We start from the raw sequence: 24,514 nt of genomic DNA, 5'->3' as shown, positions 1-24,514 counted from the left end.
ACAGGAACAGAGTCCCTACTCTATCATGCTACCTGTTTATTCGCAGTTTCCATGGTTCCTGCTATGATTTCTGAATATATATGTTATGTTCTGGCTGCTGGTTTGTTCACATGCTTCTCCTCTGTAAATCAGAGAAAATACTGGAATAAGATTGGCTTGCATTTATCTTCTCTATTGGATCCTGATGTGGCACATCTTCAGCAGCAGCTGCTTTCCTGTTGGCTGATCAGTAGACATGGGTTGTTGGAGCTCTCACGCTCACACCGTCATTCTACATATCAGACACTGTCTGATAATCATTGCAGGTTATCTATGGTTGCAAAAACTTCCATCCTAAAACCCGCCTAACAGTGCAAAGTAAGTCTGATATACTAGAGCTCATTAAGGGGGCCTTAGAGACCAAAAAAATCAAAACCTGCATCCTAATTTTTCCATAATTTTATCATGTGGTAGCGGTTAATGCCACCTTTTAGTGACTCTTGGCCTGCAGGAGGACTCACCGTTTTTGATAATTATGGTCTCAGACCAAGGAGCCTCTTCTCTCTTTGCTCTAGGCGGCACCAGTGCATTGCAAAGGTCATGATTTGAATATATCATATCAAAAATATCATTAGCTTTAAGTCATTTATTTATTTTTAAATACTCTTTTACACAAAAAAAAACAAAACAATAATTGGACCACAAGTAGTAAGGCTATTGGAAAACCAATTCCAAATTCTGATTAGTCCCATTGCATCCACTGGTTTACCAAAGACAGTTCTGCAATACTTTAACTAGCATGGACCATGTCACGTCAATTAGAAGCTTGACTGAATGCGCAGGTCTGAAGATGTTTAAGACAGGACGTATCATGTATATTGTATTACGATACATACAAGAAGAGGAGCCCCTGAGTGGTGGTATGGTTTCATAGATCCCACTTTTCCAGAGCCAGCTAAGAACCTCATGGATACAGCATAAAACAAAAATGAGAAGGGAAGGATTAATGCTTGCAGCAAGGAAGTCGAACAAGAAGAGGGCTATGAGATAAAAGAGGAACAGAGGATGGATGAAATGAAGGGAGGAAGGTGTCAAAAGAAGAACACAAAGTAAGGTTGTTAAAAAGTTAAAAAGCTGGGTGGTGAGAGGTGTGACCGAGGGGTGGTCCTGCTCAGATTCAACAAGAAACCACTGTTACACCTTTTTTATTGTCATCTGCTTCTTTAGGTATATCAACGCACTGGAAGCCGATGGCAAGTTCTCAGCAGAGGTTTCAATAACGATGCTACGCAAACCTGACGAAGTGAAAGAAATACTCAAGCCACAGGAGAACAGGACGAGCAATTGTAAGTCGATTTCTGGGTCATGAAGGTGAAACTCTTACCCTCAGATGGAGAGCTGATGGTCAACCAAGGCATAATTGGACAACATTTATCAATATGAAAAAGAAAGTACTAAGCAAAAAAAAAGATACACTTAAAGTATTTACTATTTCTGCACTTAGTTCCAGACTCAATGTATCACTCTAGCAATTATCTGTTAGCCCTTATTTAGCTATTAAGAAATCACATTAGCCTGCTAGAGGTCTTGGTGCTGCCAATAAACTGTCAATGCACAATCAACAGGTTTATGGATTGTACTGAATTATTTCTCATGATAGAGTGTACCAAAATTGTAGTATTGTAGGTAAATTTTAAACCAGAATTGCATCATTCCTACATGCATATTTTAATATACACCAGTAAAAGAATCAAATCTCTGTGTATGTGCAATTTATGTGAATATTTTCAATCTCTGTAAATTTAATGGGTTAAGTCAAGGTGATTTTAACCTTCTAAATAAGTTTTTGGAAGGTTAAAATCATACATAAGTTTTATTAACACAAGAAATAGAGTTTTTGTTGTTTGTTTCTTTTCTTTTTTTTTTACACCGGGCACAAATAACATAAGATTCTCTGTTTTAAGAGGTTTGGTTTAAGGTTAATTTTCAATTTTGAAAGAAAATCAGGGTCAGGCTCACCACCCTCCGTTTTTACTTTACAGTTACATTTTAACAGAAACATTTTCTTTGTTTGCAGTGATCATCATGTGTGGCTCAGTGCAGGACTTACTGGAGTTGAAAAACGGCTCCAAAGCAGCAGACAGCAGTGATTTCCTCTTTATGCTCATTGATCTCTACAAGTCAGTACTCTTTTTAGATCTTCAATTTTTATTTCATTTTTTTGTCTTATCCATTCATTTCTTCTGTATTTATAACACTGCTTACCAGTAAAATAAGCTAGAGCATTTTAGATCACCTAGTAAAGTGCAAACATAATAAAACATAAAAAATAAACAGAAAAGCTGATACTAGGAAGTCCTAATCTAGATTTCTTAACACCAATCAGAATCACTTTAGAAAAGGCCTTTACCAATAAAGAGTCCTAAATCAATTCTGTGTGCAATAAAATATCACGCTATCTCCCATCAGTGCTTTATGGTCCAAAGTGTTACTGTGTTTGTAAAAACTTTTCCCTCTCTAATGGTGCCTTCAGGACAGCATTGACATGCAGATCTAATGCAAGGTAAAAGTTAAAGGAAAAGGGAAAAAAAAGTTAAAGGAAGACTAGACCCCAATGTTATTAAAATATAGAGCTTTGTAATAAAAGAAAGATGGCCGATCATCTTAGCATGGCCTTAATTAAGACCCAAACATCCCTACAGGGAGTTGCCACAGAGCACAGCACTGCAGACTAGTAAGTTCAAAAAGAGAACCTTACCCTCAGTTATGTTCTGCATCACTGCAAGCACAATGCGCCATCAGGCCCCGTGTCTTTAGTAATGGGTAACCTTTCATGTATTCTGATTACTGTTATTTAAAGAGTCTTTATTGGACCGCTAGGTTGATGCCTACAACCTTCACTAGCTGAGAAGATCACTGATATCTAATAAATAGTAATTTTTTGTGTTTTTTATTGCCTTCAGTGGCTCATGACTCTCTGCTCAATGCTCTTTTTGTTCCTCTTTTGGCTTTTATTTGTATTTTCATCCTTTGAAGCATTAATCCAGTACAGAAATGCTTAACTGCTGGATCTGGAAAAGTAGCATGGACTTTAGGAACTCCCAGAAATAGATTTTATCCTACCCAAACTACAGCTGTTCACAGAGGCTCTTAGCTAGCATTCCAGCAGCATACAAGGCGGCAGCATCTAGAATGTCAGATTGCTCCTCTGTGAACCAGAGTCCTGCCTACAAACCTCTGATCTGCAAAACAAAACCCTTCATAAGAACCATCCAAGTCTGAATTTAGCACACAGACAGATTGGTGTTGTAAGAGGATCTTAATCTGGAAGATTAGACATCATCTTTAATATTCTATATTCACCTCTGCACTGATGCTGTCATACCAATCAAGATCAATCTGGCTTTTTCCTAACCAGAAGCAAAGAGCTTGCTAAAAGCCCTGGACTAAGCACGTAGATAAGAAGACATACAGTCAGTATACCAGAGCCCAGAGAGAATAGAAAAAAGCAGGGTTGTCAACTCTCACCTATTGGGAGTGAGACTCACCCATCTCACTGTCTTCACATGCTCTCACTCCATATTCCATATTTCTCGCACTAAAAAATGACAGACATTAAAACTCAACTCTGTTCCACTTATTTATGTATAAAAATACCATGCTCATCAAAATCCAGTCTGCGTTTTTAATACAACCTTAGTGCTAACACATAAGGACCATGTTTTGTTTCAAGTTAAATAATTATTGCTCAGTCTAGTTAAATAACCTCCCATTGGCATTTAGGAGTAATTAAACCAACTCAAATATTTTAATTCTTAAAGCTTTCAGGTTTGCCTCTCAAACCCATAGGAGCTCCACAAAAAGAAAAAGAACCATTGCATTTTTTTTTTTTTTTATTTCAGCCCCCCAAGAAAAGATTAACCACATCCAGAGAGGATGTGCATAATAGTTGAGTTATCTTGGATTCATAGAGGAGAAACCACAGGAATGTTTTTCTTTTATTATTACTGATCTTATTCATTTATCTTTATTTTGGTCCATTGAATTTGTTTAAAAACTTAATTTCCATCACACTTTTCAAATTGAACATCCAGAGAAGTGCCGTCTCCTGTCACGGTGAGTTTTTATAAAATCTACAGGCTCCTAGAAGGTCTGAATTGTTTAGCCGTTTTGTCAATTGTAAGATTGATTGTAAATAATAACCTTTGCCTATTACCAAATTCGATTGCACTGGCTCCTGTATCAGTGCCAGTAATGCAGTAATAGCTTATTAGTTCCCCCTTGTTTAATTTACTTGAACTTAAAAAGAAAGAATAATTAATGAGCAAAGTTGTGAAATTCTTAGTTTAAAGTATATTTAAGATGCAAGTATTTTAGTAGGGCCCATTCTGCTTTACTTCAATTCTCTAAAACTCACCAGAATGTAGAAAAAATAATGTATATTGTGAGAAAAATGTTAGACATAACTACAGACCACTTATTGTTCTTCAGTAACCTTTACTGTGCTATAAAAATTCCACACTTTTTTCAGTTGAATCCTCTGAAAACCTACAACCTATATTTGCATCTATCCTCATCTAACCCTGACAGGATTTCCTGTCCAAACTATTTCAAAATCTCACTCCAAGTGTTTGGTGAAAAGTTGGCAGCCCTGAAAAAGGCATCAGGCAGGCAAAACACAGGTACAAGCAGAGCACAGAGGATCACCACAACAACCCACTTAAAATTTGGATCATCGTGAATTATAGGCGCCGTGTTTAGCAGCATGTTTTGACTCTCCAAGCAGTAAAAAGTTAGTTATCAGCCTCCCTGCAGCTGCAGCAAGATCAACATCAACTCTGCTGCAGGTCCAGCCATGCATTCAGGTCGGACTCTAAAGTCATGTGCTGACTGCAGTGACCCAGTGAATGCATTGTTTGTCTCACGTCCATTAAGAATCTGTATTAAATCTTTAGCAAGCTGTGAAGGAAATTGCCCTCTTGGTGAACATTCCCATCCCCTTGCCTCACACACACACCCTTCCTCTGACACAAACAAACAAGAACTCCCAAACAAACACACCCACCGTCAATCACACAGACCATCAGACGGTTTATTAATGTCGGATTAAACGATATAAATAAATATAAATCTATATAGTAATCGATTAATTGTTAACTGGATTAAAGAGACTCTAAAACAGTCTCCAGCTTAAGGAGTGGTCCACTTAGAGCATCAATTATACCAAAATTGTAATTAAAAAAGATACACAAATATTTTGCATTTAATTAAAAAATAAAGTTTTTCATCTGTCAATATACTCTTTCCAGAAGTTTTAGTTTCTTGTTTAATTCAGTAAAATAGATAAACCACTATTAAAATAGCTAGTTTTTATGCATTTACTTCATCATATGCTTCATAGAATCTGAAACGTTGATGAATTTGAAGGACTTTCCTGTTATACTAATTTTAAATTAAAAAGTTAATTTATTTATCTATTATAAAATGCTTTTTAGACTTAGATAAACTTTATTGTAATTTTGTATACACAGCGTGTATACAAAACTAAATTAGGTTATTTCCAGCTCACAACAGTAAAATGAACATTACCATTTATATGAAGTGCAGCAGTGATCATCATGTAAAAAGTATAGGAGAAAAAGGAAAACCTGTTTAAAAAGTAACGGTGCAAAATGGCATTAAGGTTCAGTGCTGTGCAAAATAAGTATGGTGCAGGTTTTTTATTTTTTCCTCAGTTTTTGATACTAATTGATTGATACATTTGTGAATTGATCAATGAATTAATATGATTGAATAGTGTTCTGTAAAAGCTTTACTTCGGATTACAGACCCTCAATAATAATGAGAACACTAAAAACAGTTCAGATATCACCCTGTGGCAACATATGTTAGGTAAATTTAAAAGTTTGTATTTGTTGCTGTTAATGAATAGAACAATGGTTAACACGTATCTAGACCAGTACATCATCTTTATTGGTTGAGTATACCATCTGTTTGTCTTCCTTTGTGCAGTGATGTATACTACACCAACCCGTCATCGCTACCTGAGATGAAGAACGTGTTGGTGTTGACCATGCCCAACACCCGGGAGTACGTCATCAACTCAGACTTTAGAGGCAACAAAACAGTAAGGAAACACACAACTTTAGTCAGTTCATAAGAGTCAGATAAAAAAAAATAATAATAATTTTAATGGTGCATAAAGAGCGGAAGTAGTTGAACTAGTTTTTCTTTCACAGTTTGTAAAATAACTCCAGAAGCTACTATGTTTCAATTGATTTTAATTTGTTGTGTTTGACTCTGATCTTTCAATAAAAAAAAAATAAACATCACAGAAACATTTACCGACCTTTCTGAGCAATACTTCTAACAGTTTGTGCCTCCAGTGATGTGACGCTCTCTCTCTACAGATGAATGACTACATGGCAGCGTACCATGACTCAGTGCTGTATATAGGGCAAGTAATGAGAGAGATCTTCGCCAAAAATCAGTCTGATCTACACGGAATGGACTATGTGAATGTGAATTACTTCAGAAACACCTCGTTTAAGGGTAAAGATGAAGCCTAAATGTCTTTTTTTTGTCAAAATTATTATTTTTTTTTTTTTTACTGAAATTGCATGTTTGTAGATGTTTTATGTGGTAGTTTTAGGTTCATTAAGTGAAAGACTGATTCAATTCAATTAATTTTATTTATATAGCACCATTTCACAACACAGGTCATCCCAAGGCACTTTACAGTTCAACCAGATCATGTAGTCAAATTGATTCAAAGTTTTCTATCTAAGGAAAACCAGTTGATTGCATCGACTCATTGACTCAAATACAATCCCTCACAAAAAAAACATGCTTGAGGTGACAGTGGAGAGGAAGAACTCCATTTTAACAGGAAGAAACCTCCAGCAGAACCAGGCTCACTGTGAGCGGCCATCTGCCGAGGCCGACTGGGGTTCTGATGCACTCTGGGTGAACAAGTGGATCCCTCCTTCAAGCTGCTGTTAGATTTTATAATCTTAGATGCATCTAACATGCCAAATGAGTGTTTTCAACCATCTGTCATTTGCAGTTATTTTATCTGACCAAGAGCATTTTTCTCCGTATACATTCCATTATCTGAGCAGTTTCTAGTACGGTCCATGTTTTTCTTCTACATCAATACCGTGCACAGATGTTAATGAATATTTTGAACATTATGTTTCTGCATTTGCTCTGAATGTCATTTTCTACATTTCTTCCATTTTTTTTACTTAAAAATGTCATTTCATTTTGTTCTCTCTCATATTATTAATATTTTATTGTACCTGTATTCTGTCATTTGTCACAGACACCCCATGATTTCCAAGCTGTGAGACAATGAAGGGGATTTCTATGCTAGTTTATTCTATTCTATTCTAATCTATTCTGTTCTATTCTAATCTATCAATCTTCTATTGCACTATTTATTAGACTTATTGTTTTAAATATTTAATTCCCCTTTGGGATTAATAAAGATTTTTTTTATTGAACTGAACTAAATTAATTTCTGCTAAATTAATTTCTGCTATGGTGAGATGAGTTGTTGGAGGATGTGAGTGGCACCAGCAACTGTGATTGTCAGCTGTGAAGGAGAAACTGTGCGTTCCTCACCTCAACCTCGTGTGTTTTCTTTTCCTGCTTAGGACTTGCAGGAAATTACAAGCTGGACATACAAGGAGACAGAGATACAAACTTTTCAATCCTTTATACAACAACCAGCAATGAGGTGATGTTATTTTTTTTTTATAGTTATTTGTTCCACAGCTAATCTAGCCTAAAAACAATGAAAATTAATTCAAGCTGCACTAAAAGCTCAAACTAATATTAAATTTCTGCAGATCTGTAAACTCTATGTGTTGATTGTTTATCTGATCATATCTCATCCGCAGTACAAGCTCTTATTCACCTTCGACACTGAGTTCAACAAAACAAAAGTGGTGGACAAGAATCCGGCCTTCGTCTGGGGGAAGAAGCTTCCACAGTACAAACCAAACTGTAATCATTAACTACTCATCAGCACACACACACCTGTTTTGTGTCACTATCAATTGAAGTAACAACCGGAGATGCTATTATGTGGCATTAAAAAGATAAGATGAGGAATTTTGCAAACATTCACAATCTCTAAAGGAAGCGGGAAAGCTTCCAGAAAAGGAGATTTAATCGTCACAATATTTTGAATTCAGTAAATAAATTTTCCAGCTGATAACATTTTATCGAAAGCTCAAAATAATCTCATTTGTTAGTCAACTGTATTTTATGAAATCTTACTTTCTCATTTTAGCAGCTTTAAAAAAACTGCAAGGATAGAGATTTACCACCAAAATCAGCCCAGGTAGCGAGGTATTACTCCTGAACCCTGAACCTTAGGAGAGCAGCCTTTGTGATGAGGAGAGGCAACAAGCAGTTGAGAGGAAATTTGCCCCCTTTATACATTTGTCCAGATTCCTAGAAAGGAAGAGATGCATGGATGCCGTCTCTCAGAATCAGACCATGGCTTCCCCAAATAGAATGCCAGTTATCAATGCAGCCCATATCCTTTTCTGGGCAACCAGCGGTTGAATGAAGATATGCGAGTAAATATGTCATCAATGGTCATATCCTATAGTGGGCCAGAGAACAACACAGTCCAACATTATTTTGGAAAACTTACACACTGAAGCAATATTAGTTTTAGTGACCTCCGATCAGTGTGAATAATAATCGACTTAATCATATTTAGTTACTTTAACATAACTTTTACATGTTAGCTGGGTAGGACACAAAACAATCGTCTTAAAGTAGCTAAATATGATTAAGTAATTGCCAAAAGTGGTTGCATAGTTTTTTCAGTGTAGGATTTGACGTTGTCCGTTCTGGCCCCCATTAAAGATTTGAATATCATCCCTGATGTCTCTAATGGCACTTTTCTGACTATGGGGCTACTAATTACCAGAATGGGCTTCTCCGTAAGCGGGGAAAATGGGTTAGAAATGTAGATGTGTTGGTGGTGACCAGTTGGCAGAGATCCAGGCTGCGCTTTATGGCTACCGTCACCCAGTCGCTTGGCTGCTGAGGAACTGTCGGAGGACCAGTATGTGGCTGTGTCCCTGGTCTTCGATGGCTCTGGTTTATTAACTAGTGGGCCTGGTCTAATTCCTGGATGTTTAACATCCAGGAATCCAAAGCCGGGACTCTAACTCCAGGGCCGTTTCTCAATATGCGTTCTTGAGCCTCCTTGTGTACTTGTGATACGTCATCAGCCTCAGCTCCGAGGGTAACAGGAGCCAGGGCTAACCACAGCCCGTCTGCAGCAGCCCTCTCTCAGCATAGCCGTGTGTGAAGGACCACTGGTTCTGATGGAGATTTTTTTGTTTTATTTGGCAAAATTTTCATTTTATTTGTGTTCATCTCACTGTGTCCATCATTATTCCCCCACTAAATAAAAAAAGTAATAATTTATTATTATCTAGAGGAGCTCTAGGAGAGCCGAGCGTGTGGTGACGTCATGAGTACGCTTCTGTTCCTATTGACCCATATCTATGCTGCGGGCTCGCGTTCTCACCAAGTCCATACTTTCCTGTGTTCTTGCCAAGACTGGACTTGATGAGAACACGAGTATGGACTCGCGTTCTAGTGAACTGAGAAACGGCCTAGGTCTTTGACACCTCCAAAGTTACAGAAATACACATATTACGAATACCATTGTATCTAAATGAGACAGAGGAATAACTGAACATCTGACAAAGAGAGTAGGAGAGAGGAGAGGGTAGTATAGAAAGAGTTGGAAAAGAGTCAGGGGACACAGAGAGAAGCCATAGCATTGCTAAGCTAGCATTAGCCTAGGCTAGCTACCAGAGAAAAAAAAAGTGTGAATGTGACAGGTGCCCAGTAGAAAAGTGCAGCAGTGAAGCTGTTCTTAAAAGTGCTTCTGGCCACTCCTAATTGCATGTGAATCTGTTTCTGTGCACTCATGTCATCTTTTGTCACTTTTTTGCAATTTGTTTGTAAATCTTGCCCTCACTGTGTACTTCCAAGTTGCGGCTTGTAACATTGGCAAAGCATCTTCAGGCTAATCGCTGTTTTCTTGAAGAGTAGAATGATGACTTCAACAGCCGTCTCTGTCATGAACTTAAATAAAAAGCTACACATAAAAAATATTTAAAAGTAGCTGCAAACTTATTTCTAATAAGCACGTTTTTAACTATAAATAACTCCTCAGTATAAACAGCAGAGCTAACGTTAGCTTAGCTCATACAGGGTTCGAAATTTAACATTAAACATGTCTGTGCATCAATACTGGCAGAATTTAAGGCCGAGATCAGTTAGAGAGACCTATGTAAAGTTACTGATCTGATAGAGCCTTTCTAATTACGGTTTAGTTTACACCAGGGTTTCCAAGGATTTTCTGCACTATTTTAGAAATAGTTTAATGACAGATAGGAAATATTCAGGTGACCCCTCACATTCTTCATTTCCCCAGAGGTTTGTCTCTGCTATCTCTGCCACAGGTAGAAACTCTGAACTGATTGCTTGTTTCCTCTCTTGGCAGTGACAGGTGTTGCTATTTCTGACATCCTTGTGGGCGTGCTGACTGTCACAGTGGTGGTTGTGGCCACCATAGCATTGATTTTTTACAGGTGAGTGATTGCGCAGTTTGGGGCAGATCTTCAGAGGTTTTGCGTGTCTAAACACACATTCGCCCTGGTCGAATTCATGCGCTGCGTCCTCAGGAGGCCAGATTCGAAGGACGATTACGTCATAGTGCAGTGCCAAGGTCTGGTCGGATTCCAAGACTCCTCGTTATGCGGCCTTAAAATGCGTCCTTCTTTTAGCCCGATTTGAAGGACGGGTCCAATGTATCCTCGGTTTACCCAGGATTCATTACAAGACCAAGCCCACAATGGGCAAATTTACAGCAGCAGAAAGATTATTGAAAATGGTCACACAAATGTGGACCTTAGAAAAATGTATAAGAATAACATAAAAGGGAAGTTAAAATATAAACAATAAAATACTGTAAAGTGTTTTAACAATATAAAACTGTACACCTGGAGAATAAATAACCGTCCTATGTGCTCGTCCAGAGTTAGCTATCTTTTTCTGCACATTCGCAGTTTCAGGCATATATGTGTGGTGAGCTACGGTTTCAGACGGTCATTGAAGCTCGCCTTACTCATCGCGGTTCTTTGAAAATGGCTGATTGTCGTAAGATAAAAGGTGTCTGCGTAGTGCATGAGAAGAAAAGAAAGGCCTGAGAAGAGGCGGATATATCCCGGAATGCTCTGTGCAGAGAATTCTCCTTTTAACATTAAAAAGACCGGCCCATTAAAAGACTTTTAACATTTAAAAAATTTTGAAAAGTCCTCCACTACACCTTTAATATTTGCCCAGCTACATTTGTAGATCACCCACATTGCGTGTACTTATTGCACATACTAAAAAAGTTTCAAGGGCCATTAGCTCCTCTTATTCTGAATCTCTGAAGATCAAGCCCTAATTTATTATGGTTAAGACAGCTGACTGTCACAAACGCATTTTTAGACTCACCTCGTGAAGTTAAGTATCTCAGTCTGATCATTGTTGATTCATTTATTGATAATATTACATTTATGTAATGATTTATAACATGATCAAAATAAAGTACTAGCTAATTATTTTGTAAACAAAAGGATAGGATTCCTATAGGGCAGATTTTCACCTTCTTGGTTCTGTTTGTTTTTTTTTAGACAGAATAGGAAAGATCGGCTCCTCAGGAAGCGTTGGTGCCACATTAACTCTGACCTCATCTCTCTGCTAGAGGACAGCCAACACAACATCATTTCATTAAAGGTGAACAAAAGGAGCTGCAAAAGATTAGAATACAAAAACTAGTTCAGTTCTGAATCAGTATTTCTTTTCTATTAATTTGAGTTTTGTATATAAAAAGACAAAACATAATGTATATTTTTATATTTACTATACAATGGTCTTTGCATTTATTGGCCTCACGGTTAATAATGTGTTGGAGCATAATTGTGACGGGGTCGTTTGTTCACCGAGGCTCAGTCATGTTACAGATGTCGTTGCTTTATTTGCTACATTTTCCCATCTTGTGCTCCCGGCAGCGCAAAATGGATTCCAAGGCCAAACTATATACATATTTATACATAGAAGTAAAACAAACCAAACATTTTGAGTGTCTGTAACTAAATCCTCTGAGCCAGAGCCTCCCTCCAGTTGCCAGCATGCAACAAATGGCCGCCTACATTCTAACAGGCCTCCATAAATAGACTAAGCCCCTCCCCTCAGGCTCAGTTAACCCTCATTTTCACATATAAATTAATTTAAACAGAATAGCATTACTCCACATAAGCAAAATAAGATAGAAAAACGCATTATATATTTTAATTATTTTCCACAAATTTATCAGCAAATCTGAAAGAGATTATTGATGACAGGAGAAAAAAACATGTAATTCCTAAACAACTGACTGGCGATGGATAAAGCTGAATGGTTTCTTGATTATCCAGACATGCCACTCTTTCTGCAGACCTGTAGTAAATTTCTGCAGATCTCAAATACATCTTTTTACCTTTTTGCAAGGTAGATAAATCAGCTTTGTTCATTTAAATGTTATAATCCTCCCCCTGGCTGGAGGGAGGATTATAACAGGCAATTATAATTTAAAGCTCCAAGATGCTCAAATTGATTTTCAAAAATAAAATAGAAAAAAATGCTTTGCTTTGCATTTATTTTAAGAGTAAAGCAATGAGTATACCTTGGAATATAATGTGATGTTCTGAATATTTTCCTGTGTGGATGAAAGTTCTCAGTGTGTTACTTTGCTATTTTAAATATGAACTTATATTTTACCACCAAGGGGAGCAGTTTGGGGGACTCTTATGGAAATAATTGTTTTAATTGTTTTTTAGATAGAGGATGAAAGGAAGAAGGTAAAATTCCAGATCCGCCGTGCCCTCTATGACAAAAAGGTAGTTGAAAGGAAAAAGTTCCTGTGTCAGTTTTTTAAGAGCCAACCTATTTTCCTTAAACACATGCAGATAAGTGAGAGTAAAAGTTCTGCTCTGATTCTTCTCAGATTGTGATCCTAAAGGAGCTGAAAAACTCAGATGGAAACTTCAACAAAACCCAGACAATGGAGCTCAATGCGGTGAGACGACGGCCCAGCAGGACCTGGTTCTTTGCTCTTTTATTGGTTTTGCATCTCAATGTGCTCCGTGGCCTTTCCAGATTTTTATGGCCGCTTTGTTAATATTTGTTGAAGCTCACCAGCATGTTGTTACCTTTTCCTGGCAGCTTCTGAACATCGACTATTACAACCTGACCAAGTTTTATGGCACGGTCAGGTTTGATGAGGGTGTGTTCGGCGTGTTTGAGTACGGAGAGAGGGGGTCGCTCAGGGTATGTAAGGCACAACCACATCCAGTCACTGCCTTCAAGGCTGAGTGCTCATAGTTTTGTAATTTAAAAACATGTCTGTTTTACTGTTTTGTTCTAGTATGTGCTGAATGACAAGATTTCATACCCAGAAGACACCTTCATGGACTGGGAGTTCAAAATCTCTGTCATGTATGACATTGCAAAGGTGGGACTTGGCTCTACAGATTATAACACCTAACACAACAAATACTGGAAATTATTTATGCTCAGCTGGGGGACTGAGACCATGCATCTTGCTGCCCTGCAGATGAAAGACAAGGCTTGCGTCATAAAGGGGCGATATAAGAGGTTTAATCAATAACAGAAACTAGAAACAGCATCAGGAATGTGACGTTCTGAACTAGACTCTCACTTTGTTTTATTGGGATGTTTCGTGACAAAGCAACTCTTAACTATAAAGTGGAAAGAAAAAGAACATTGCATCTTAAATTTTATTTCTGGCAACAAAAATCTCAAATCTGTGACCATTTTATCTACCTCTGATTGGAGAAGAGGCTGAGAGGTTATTGTCAACTCTTAAAGAAGCTACAGAGTTCTTAGTGAAGGAGAGGAAAAAAGTGTAGAAGCAAAAGTTTTCCACAAACTACATGGGACAACACAGCAGTCATCTGGAAGAGGGTCTGCAAAATGAGATCATGAATAACTCTTAAGGCCTACATGCAAAGCATCATGGGTAAACCCTGCACGCATTATCCCCAATTAGAAACATGGTGGTTGTAGCATCATGCTGTGGGGATGTCTTTTATCAATTAACATGATAAACCAAAAAAGATCTGTAGCTCGAACACCCGGTTCTATAAAGTATTTGTAGAACCAGTTCATTTGTAAAAAAAAAAAAATAATAATAATTAAAATAGAATTATTATAATTAAAAAGGGAACTGTATGTCATTTCCTTACCAAGTCAAAACTACTATACAGTTGCAAACCTCTGTATGGCAAATAACCATAAAGTTATTTGGATTTTTGCCAGCAGCTGTTCCTCTATAACATTCCTAACCATTTCATCCAGAAAACATAAATCTAATGACCCAGATCTCTTCAAAATAAAAGTCCACATCATTTAAACATAGCTTTAAATACTTATTATTATAAATAATTTCCTCCTAAATATTAATCAGGGCCTACATTTGAAGCATTAAATCACATGAGCTGCAAAATTATAAATTAAATGATTCAAGATCGAGTTAAAGGAGCTGCTGCAATTTCCTCTGTCTACCACTAGATGTCATCAAATATTACAAATATCTCTGTCTTTTTAATTCAGTGAAAATCTCATTACCTGTTCCTCTGGAGAAGGTATCAAGTGCCTGACTTCTGTTTGCAGGGCATGTCCTATCTTCACGCCAGCACCATCCAGGTGCATGGGCGCCTCAAGTCCACCAACTGTGTGGTGGACAATCGCATGGTGGTCAAGATCACAGACTTCGGCTGTAATGCCTTCCTCAGCAGCAGCAAAGGTAAAGCGTCCCCCTACTTATGACCATCCTGGTTGCTTCTTTCTGTCATTCCTCTGCACTTGTGCTGTTCCAGATCTGTGGACGGCTCCAGAGCACCTGAGGGACCAGGGCACTTCACAGAAAGGAGACGTCTACAGCTTTGCCATCATCTCCCAGGAGATTGTTCTGAGGAAGTCCACCTTCTACACCAAGTCCTGCTCCAACCGTTCAGGTTCACACCTGGCCAAAATGTTTTCCTTCTGTAGTCAGCGGTTATGATACTGACGTGAACTGTCTCAGAGTGATGCTTGTCCTGAATGAAGGTGTCTCCTTGCAGAGAAGTTGTCCAGGGTGATGACGTCTTACTTCAGACCTGACCTGGACGTTGAGACGGCTTCAGAGAAAGAACTGGAGGTTAGTTTTTATTAACCATTTTTGCACTACCTTCATTATACAGTGCTTTCACTCACTGATGGATAGTTGTTTTTTTTTTTAAAGCTCATGTCATCTCCATCCCTCAGGTGTACATGATGATAAAAAACTGCTGGGATGAGGATCCGGAAAAAAGACCAGACTTTAAGAAAGTGGAGAACTGCTTAGGAAAACACATCAGGTAACCCCCGGTATTCCCTGTGTCTTCTGTCTGAGAAATATGTCGGATTTTCTAATAGGCTTGATTAAAACAAGATCCCTATCTTAGTAAAATTCACAACCAGGACAACGAGAGCTACATGGACAACATGATCCGAAGGCTGCAGAACTACTCCAGAAACCTGGAGCACCTGGTGGAGAAGAGAACAGCCCTGTACAAAGCAGAGAGGGATCGGGCCGACTTCCTCAACTTCATGCTGCTTCCTGGGTCGGTTTGTTCAGATGGGAACAAATTTTTTTACAGAACATAAAAAGTAGTAAACAGAATTTCAACCTGAGCAAAGGTTAAAGTTACTGATTATAAACACTATTAAACTCTGATGAATGAGTTTAGGGGAAAGGATAAACAAGTGGAACTGGAAACGGGTAATTAAGCATTATTAACAAGTAGAAAATATGTTAATGTTTTTTACCTGTCTGTGAATGAAGGCCAGTGGTGAAGAGCCTGAAGGAGACCGGTGTGGTGGAGCCAGAGCTGTACGATGAGGTGACCATTTATTTCAGCGACATTGTGGGCTTCACCACCCTGTGCCAGTACAGCACACCCATGGAGGTCGTGGACATGCTCAACGACATCTACAAGGGCTTTGACAGCATCGTCGACAACCACGACGTCTACAAGGTAAGATAATTCTTAAAATTAAAATTATATTCTGCTTACAGTATATTCACGTCTGTTTTTTGGGAGGGACTCCAGGAATGTTTAACTAGGCCTGTGAGATTTGCTCTGATGGGACTGAAATGAACTTTTCTTCTACAAGCCCCTTGTGTGCACTGTTACGCACGGTGGAGGATCTGTCATAATGTGGTGATTTTTTCATTCTAAAAACCTTAGAATTATTGCATAAACAACTTTTTTGAAAATCAGGAGATTTTGAACCCAAATGTGGTGACTTTGTTTCATTCAGCAGAATAAAAATTAAAAACATGTTGATATCAATAAACTAATGGGTAACTAAGTATAAAATCAGCTGTGTTCCAAGGTCAATGCTAAATCATTCACCACATTGAAGAGAAACAGCATAAGTGGCTCAGATTTAATTAGAAATTAAAAGCTAGATTTTTTTTTATATGTTTAATGCTTTTTTTTTTTTTACACACCTTCACAAGTGGAGCTAATAAATATAAGGGTTCCTGCACAGAACCTACTGACAGATGGGACTTTCTGCAGATATAAATCTTTAAACTTCCTGTCAGGTGGAAACAATAGGTGATGCCTACATGGTGGCGTCCGGTCTGCCAAGGAGGAACGGGAACATGCATGCGGTGGACATCTGCCGCATGGCGTTGGACATCCTATCCTTCATGGGCACCTTCCAACTCAGACACCTGCCCGGCATCCCTGTGTGGATACGGATTGGCGTGCACTCAGGTAAACAAGACATCCCTGCTCACATGTCTGCAGCTTAACTTTCACAAAGATGAGGTCCTGCTCACAGTTTTAAGGGTTTCCTGAATATAGTTTAGTTTCAACTGTTGGATCCTTGTGTCCAGGTCCCTGTGCAGCAGGTGTTGTGGGGATAAAGATGCCCAGATATTGTTTATTTGGTGACACAGTGAACACAGCGTCTCGGATGGAGTCTTCAGGACATCGTGAGCATAGCACACACATTCACTCTGACAGGCAGTTAATGAGACGTTGAGTCAAACGGACATTTCCTGCTGCTACTCCCTCTGGTTATGTTACTCCACATTAGTCTCACTACAACATGCTCTATTGAAGGTACTAAGGCATTCAGAGAAGCAGGTTAGGCTCATTTCCGCCAATGTCTGTTTGGTTCTCATCCTCCAGCCCTGCGGATCCACGTCAGTGAGCCCACAATATACATCCTGCAGAGGACAGAGTGCAAGTTTGAGTACGAGCTCAGAGGAGAAACATACCTAAAGGTAAGAATTAGCCTCTTCATCCCATGTGGTGAAGCAGTCGGTTTGGCTTCTGATGAGCTATTGTTTAATTTCCTCAGGGTAAAGGTACAGAGATGACCTACTGGTTGACAGGAGAAACTGGGAAAGACTACGACCTACCTACTCCGCCTACAACGTAAGAGAAATGATCTCACAGATTACAAAAGGTTGACAAGCCTTTGTGAAAATGCTGGTTTTAGAAGCATGATTTGGCAGGTTTTTGGAAACCAACAAGAATTTGACTTGTTTGATTTATTAAATACTGTGTGGAAGGTAAGAAGTCTGAAGCGTTTATGTCCAGGATGTGTGGGGTCTGCAGAGACGTCATATCCCCTTTTCCTGACGTCAGAAGTCCTGGATGTGTGGAAATCAGCCCTGACTGTTGTGGTTTCAAAATTTTTTGTAGATAAGCCGACCCAAACAGTAATGGACAGACTGAAAGACGGCAGCTTAGAAAGTGACCACCAGCTAATGGATGAGGTTGTTCTTTCCGAGATGCTGCAGGAAGTAATCTCTGCAGGGCTTTCCTCCAAAAGAAAACACAATATTCTGCTAAAAACCTTTCTACAAACAACAACAAGCAATCTTTTGTATTTACTCATGTAATATATATTAAAAGCTAATCTATTTTAATACACATAAAAACACATTGTTTTTGCCTATGACAAAAATCGATGAAATTCAGCTTGGGCAAAAATATGTTTAGAAACTCACTCACCAACCATCAGCATATTACTACCATTTTGCTCAGTACATCACAGGCAGATGATGTACTATGGCGAAGTCCAATTAGATAAGAGCGTGGCGTAAGGAGGAGCAAAAGGCCATGGGGAATTGAGTCAGATTACACACTGGAGACAATAATCTGAGTTTGTAACAATAATATTTAGATATTGTTAGATTGAGATATACAGCATGATATTGAAATACTGCGATGGACTGGTGACCTGTCCAGGGTGAACCCCGCCTCTGGCCTGTAGACAGCTGGAGATAGGCACCAGGACCCCTCATGACCCCGCTTGGGATAAGCATGACAAAAATGGATGGATGGATCTATTGAAATAGATGTTTCACATAAAAATTTTCTGAGATTGATTCAGGCCATTTGTAGCATTTGCCACTGATTGCGAGAATAAATTTACTAAATGGTCTAAATAGGGTGCAATAAATAGGAGTGAAATGACTTAATTTTTTTTAAATCAAAATTTCTACCCCCCCCCCCCCCCCCCCCCCACACACACACACACACACACACACACACACACACACACAGAGCTAAACTGATATTTTAATAGATTAGAAAAACCAGTTGAGACATCTCAGAATATCAGCATTAAAGAGAGGGATGGGAGGAAGGATCTGTGAGAACGCTGTATTGTGCACCTCGGATGAACATTCTGTTAACATAGAGCTGGCTTGCTTGTAGTGGGAGAGGTTAGACCAGGGGTCAGTAGCTTTACAACCTTAATAATCAATTTAAGAGTTGGTCCATCTAAACTAAATCTGTTTAGGGATTCATAAGCAACGGGAACATTTCAATCAAAATGGTTTAATATTTAGCCTTTTTTTGCTGAACAAAACTGGTATTTGCTTTGGCTTTATGCATTTTCTGCATGAGAAATCCAAATGTGATGCAAAAAATTGTGTCAAGCATGTAGATTGTAACCTATTGATAAAGAAAATTGCTGAGAAGTTAATCCTTCACTTGATCTGGATTGTCTAAGAAATCAGATATTGTTTGTCTTAGTTTAGAGCTGATCTCTCTCACACACACATCACCTCTGTGCCAGATAGAAATACTTCATAGCATTTAGGGCAGGAAAGATGATTAGAAAAAAAAAAAAAAAAAGCTTTTTACCTGTCAAGTTTTTGGCCTCTACAAACCACCTTGCCTTCTGCCCAAACTTGAAAAGGGCTTGCTCCCATTAAAGAGACCCAGGACCAACTCATCTCAGTGACATCTTTTTATTTCTCTTTTCTTTTTTTTCTTTAAATCACTTCACTTTCAAAGACAAGACAACCAAGCAGGTTGAAAACCTACAAATAAACAAAACACAATGAATTAATAAGTTTCCAGTCAATGTTTTTTACTTTTAAGTTATCAATAAAGAAGCAAAATAAAGTTAATTCCAAATGCATAAATCCATCTTTGTAAAGCCTGCTAGGTCCTCTGAATGCAGGTTTAATGTTTTAAAGTTAATTTCCTACCGAAGATGAGGTCTTTGTCTGTAGAGATTGCTCAGAACACAGGTGTGTTGAGTTACTTTATAGGCTCCTGAAGGCCTGAGTGAGTGAGATGGGTGCGCTTGATTTCTGTGAGGCGCGTACCAGTTGGGTGGAGATGGTATTGCACTCACACCAATACACCATTTGCTGTTTTAACTTGACATTACCAAATTGGTACTGCCATGATTGCAGCATCTCTGAATAACTTTTCAATCCTTCCCCTTCCTCCACCTTACAGAGAGAACGTCCAGCGTCTGCAGCAGGATCTGGCCCAAATGATCCTGTCCTGCCTGGAGCGCCGAAAACAAGGATCCATACGGAGGAAGGGCCGTTCAGTCGAGGAGGATGAAGGCTGGGAATCAGAGGGGGATTCTGAAGGTGGCCATCCTGAATATCTTCAGCTGGCCACTGTGGATAACACCCTCAGCACCTTCCTGTAGCGCTGATGGCCTGGCAGCTTTGTAATATTGCACTAAACCAAAGCAAGAAATAAGCCTGAAGGAGAAACAACGATGGAGGACAAACATTATTCAGATACTCTGCTCTCTTTTTTCCTTTTAGTAAAATGTTTAATATTCCCTCCTAAAGAGGCTAAACTGCAGCTGAGCTTTTGCACATGGACCTCTGCTTGTATCTTCATGCAGCTCTAATAATCATGAAAACAGCCCTTGTTCATCAGGCTGTTTGATCAAATGATTTAAGAAAACAATGAACTTAAGTCAAAGAAGTGTTTATTTTTTATAGACAACAGTGACAATCAGTACATAATAAAAAAAAATATATATAAAAAAAAGAAGAAACCGATCCACCACATTATAACACAGCATTACCTTAGATTCATCAAAGCGTGGTACATTTCATGTGTCACATTGTTTCATAGATAGAAAATAATTACTGCTCTGTGGACAGCAGAAGGAAAACAGGAGTCCAGCATTAGACAGAGATGCCTTCCAGCCATTTTAGCCCCATATGTCTGGGTTTTTGCTTTAGTTTTTGCACAGATATTGAAAGAGCAGCTGAAAGTGAACCCCTGCAAACGGTGAAATACAGCAGAAACCACCAAATGGAAATGATCGACCATCTGTTCATGAAAAGTAACAGAACATGCAAAATGTTTGTACAACTTAAAGGCGCATCTCAATGAATTATATCAGCAAAAAGATTCTTCACCTCAACACAAAGTGATACATTTAAAACAGTCATTGCTGTTAATTTAATTGATCATAGCCAATAGCCAGAAAAAATACAGAAAGATTAAGATTTATAAATTAAATATTTTCAATAAAGAAATGTAGGCATACAAACAGCTTAAAGCTTAGAACCTGGTCTGGTCTCTTCTTGGACAACTTTCTGCACCAAAGCAACGAGGTGTTAAAAGATCTGCTGTGGTTCTGTTCAAGCTTTGAAAAGAGAAGCAGGCTTTAGCTTGTCTGGATTCCTGCCATACTTTTTCCTTCCACTCAACTTTCCATGGGTGAGCCTGGATAAGCACTAAAACAGCAACAATAGACCTTTTGTCACCCTCCCTATAAACGGTGTTTATATTCCACCTCATTGTCTGGGTTATCAACAGAACATTTCTATATTGTGACCCCTTTTCTGAGGAAATTACTAATGGTAAGCTTTAACTATCAATAGTTACCAAAACAAATTATTGTAATAGATCACCGTGTGCAACAATTTAGAGTTTCGCTTTTTGAAAAGAATGTAATTGTTTATGTTTTAAGCTGTTGATGTAATTCATTGAGATTAGCCATACTCTATAAAAGAGGAAAACATTCATGTAAACTTAAACTAATCAGAAAACCTGATGGTTATATTTCATACAGTAGAAAACAAGCAGAAAGGCCACACCAATCCACACAACAATAAATAAAACCAAACATACAAACTCAAACTGAACGGTTTCATGTACATATCTCATCAGAATCATGTAGAGAAGAACCCAATCCCAGCTTTCAGACTGTAAAAAGATTCAACTCTGAACATGTCGGGTCAGTCTTCAAGTCAAGGCACTGAATGATCCGACTGGACAAAATAAAGATGGCTGCATCTCTGTCAGTCATTACCTGTGATGCTAACTTTTAGGGCTGGAAAATTTAGGCCGTCATCGATATCTATTATTAACAGATACATTTTTCACCTTTTTCCACCAAAACCAGGCCTGATTGATACCAATGTGTTATACAATGACTAAAATCCATAGTGACGTTAATGTAGATATATCGTAGATCTGTTATCAGCTACATGTTCTAAAAGTTTAAATCCTCTATTCTATTACTTAATACTGCAGCCCTGCTTCTAATTTCACACAGAATTAAATTACAAAACACACAAAGACATGATTTATGCCTAGATTGTCTCTAATTGTACTTTTATTTCCTGCACTGGTCAGTTGGTGCAGCAGAAGCTCACACCTGATCTACTAACAGAAGTTACCGTCTACATCTGCAGCAGGAGTCTGGGGGGCACAGATAGTTACAGAGATCTAATCACAGAAATTGGCGTTTTATTTTAAAACATCCATCATTTCTTTGCTTCCAACAGGCCCTCCTGGAAGTAGAAGGGTGTTTCTAAGGTTTCCTTTGAGATCAAGCTATTTTTTCCTCCATTAATTTTCATATGAAAATGAAAAAAGAAAAGACCAAAATAACCATGGTTATAGATATCCCTGTTAAACAAGTGAGCCTAAAGGTGGGTTTATGCTTCAACGAGGAAATTAGATGCTGACCCAGTATTCTAGCTGACTCTAGGGGGCAGTGGAGCAAGTTTTAAACCTGTAGAAATCACAGCTGTTGGTTTTTAATCCTTCTTTGTGTCATCAAAGGGTGATATTCATTTACTTTCTAAGGGTTATTCATGTTGTACGGAAGAGGATTAGGGCCACTGGGAAAAAGAAAAAAAAGTAAACTGATTTTTTTTTATTTTATTTCAGTATAGTAGAGTTCTGACCTTAATCTCAGAATTCTGACTCTATTCTCAGAATTCTGACTTTTTTTCTCAGAATTCTGACCTTAATCTCAGAATTCTGACCTTGATCTCAGAAGTCTGAATTTAATCTCAGAATTCTGAGAAAAAAGTCAAAATTCTGAGAAAAAAGTCAGAATTCTGACTTTTTTTCCCATGTTAAACTGAAATAAAATTTAAAAATCAGTTAACTTTTTTTTTTTTTCAGTGGCCCTAATCCTCTTCCGTATGTTCTGTTGAACATGCTGATATATATGAGCCAAATCATAAGATGTCTGAAGGTGTCTGTATTTCTAAACCAGCAGGAGGTGGGTTCTTTGCACCAGTGTCTGCGTAGTTATAATTTTCCCTAGATGCATGCAGCACTGTGTGGAACCAGAATTAAACAAGCACGGTGTTAAAAAAAGAAAATCTAAATTATGGGGCTTGGCTAACTGAAGCGGGCGAGGTTTGTGGTAGTCCTGCCTAGACATTCTGAGGATAAGAAAATGAATGCTCTGCTATTACTTCTACTGCAGATGTTGAGGTGTCTTGGTGAGAATCCTGAATTCCTGATTTTAAATCTGCTTTGAAGGGAATGTTTTCTTGTCTTTCCCACTTTTTTAAGAGTGGGCAAAACAAAAAAAAATCTCTTCCGTGATCAGATTTATACCAAAAGGACATAGGATGTCACGGATTACTAAATTAGCATTGGCTGACGAGGGAGTTAAAGATCCATCAGAAACCCCTAACGACCACCATTAACACCCTCCATGTGTCCTTTCTGGCTAATCCAGTGGGAGGAAACAAAGCTTTTGCCCCCCCATCCCCAACTCTTTCTTAGACCTACAGTATATTAATCTCAGTGCTTCCCACCACTAGTTAGACCTGAAGAAGCCTCTTGGAGGAGAGGTGAAACGTCTTCTAAAACAATTAATGTCCAGTTGCCTAGACAGGAAATTTTCAAGCTTGACCATGACCTGGAGGACTGAGAATCTTCTGAAATAATTTGGCTTTACTTAAATAAAAACAAACGTAATAATATCAGCCCTCTAGATATTTAGCATGAGGCTGAATCGTCCCACTTTTACCCCCTGTGGTATGGCATTATAACAGTAGAATCACTTGGTTTAAGGCTCATGTTTTTAAATGTATTTTTGAATTGATACCTCTAGGCTGTGGGTTAAGTCTCCAGCAGAAAATTAAACCTGAGAAATTTCACCATCCTTCAGTTTTTTAAGCTACTCTTAGCTTTCATCTACCTGTCAATGCTCAGTTTCATGTGTTATCTTATTTTCCTCCCTAGATTCAAGAAAACAAGCTGTCTTTAAACAAATTGCTAACATCTCCAATAAAACAAAAATATACTTCTAATAATGATAAAAAAAAAAAAAAAAAAAAACAGGGACAAAAGTCTATGATGATCATATTTTTTCTTGGTTATGATAGCATGATAAATTGGAAGCCAAAGAAATGAGACGATGCACCTTATCTGCACTCATACAGAGGAATCTGCTCCTCCTATCATCCCTTTAAGCTCCATTAAATCCTATTGACTCAGCAGCAGCTGCAGCCTCTGGAGGTGCAGCAGCACCAGGAAGCTCTGGTGCAAATTTAAGACTTAAGACCAAACTGTGCCTCTCCTACAGCAGTAACCTCCTCATCCCTTCTTGTTGAACATATCTCTAAACAAAAACATCTAGAAAAAAAGGCCAAGAATGTCTTTATTTTAACCCATTTTCTGTATTTACAAAAAAATAGATTTTTTTATGATTCAATTGTCAATAACTCACACCTGATGGACACACCTATGCCACCAGTATAACATCAGATCCATACATATATACCATGTTCCCCACTGAGAACAGAGGAAGACCATTGGCCTGATAGCTCCTCACTCTTCTAGCGCCTAAGTGATTATATCGTCATAAT

At 38.3% G+C, this 24,514-nt stretch overlaps 1 protein-coding gene across 1 annotated transcript in view; it reads left to right on the top strand.

The window, feature by feature from the left end:
- si:ch73-139e5.4 (heat-stable enterotoxin receptor) overlaps window positions 1-20,793 on the top strand; it is a 37,464-nt gene extending 16,671 nt beyond the window's left edge. Inside the window, exons 5-27 of the mRNA XM_038301030.1 lie at window positions 1,207-1,325; window positions 2,057-2,159; window positions 5,992-6,106; window positions 6,390-6,531; window positions 7,638-7,720; window positions 7,884-7,989; window positions 10,526-10,613; window positions 11,703-11,805; window positions 12,888-12,947; window positions 13,055-13,126; window positions 13,273-13,377; window positions 13,475-13,561; window positions 14,743-14,875; window positions 14,949-15,086; window positions 15,192-15,268; window positions 15,376-15,467; window positions 15,555-15,713; window positions 15,935-16,127; window positions 16,703-16,877; window positions 17,000-17,098; window positions 17,298-17,392; window positions 17,470-17,546; window positions 19,875-20,793. Coding sequence (XP_038156958.1) covers window positions 1,207-1,325; window positions 2,057-2,159; window positions 5,992-6,106; window positions 6,390-6,531; window positions 7,638-7,720; window positions 7,884-7,989; window positions 10,526-10,613; window positions 11,703-11,805; window positions 12,888-12,947; window positions 13,055-13,126; window positions 13,273-13,377; window positions 13,475-13,561; window positions 14,743-14,875; window positions 14,949-15,086; window positions 15,192-15,268; window positions 15,376-15,467; window positions 15,555-15,713; window positions 15,935-16,127; window positions 16,703-16,877; window positions 17,000-17,098; window positions 17,298-17,392; window positions 17,470-17,546; window positions 19,875-20,076 — 2,623 coding nt within the window. The 3' untranslated portion in view covers window positions 20,077-20,793. The remainder of the gene's footprint in view (window positions 1-1,206; window positions 1,326-2,056; window positions 2,160-5,991; window positions 6,107-6,389; window positions 6,532-7,637; window positions 7,721-7,883; window positions 7,990-10,525; window positions 10,614-11,702; window positions 11,806-12,887; window positions 12,948-13,054; window positions 13,127-13,272; window positions 13,378-13,474; window positions 13,562-14,742; window positions 14,876-14,948; window positions 15,087-15,191; window positions 15,269-15,375; window positions 15,468-15,554; window positions 15,714-15,934; window positions 16,128-16,702; window positions 16,878-16,999; window positions 17,099-17,297; window positions 17,393-17,469; window positions 17,547-19,874) is intronic.
- Window positions 20,794-24,514: the final 3,721 nt, after the last annotated feature.

Source organism: Cyprinodon tularosa, unplaced genomic scaffold (genome assembly GCF_016077235.1).
Source record: "Cyprinodon tularosa strain WSP-4 unplaced genomic scaffold, ASM1607723v1 ctg46, whole genome shotgun sequence".
Lineage (NCBI taxonomy): Eukaryota > Metazoa > Chordata > Actinopteri > Cyprinodontiformes > Cyprinodontidae > Cyprinodon > Cyprinodon tularosa.
Note: the sequence above shows the minus strand (reverse complement) of the source record. Positions and strands in the feature narration are given on the sequence as shown.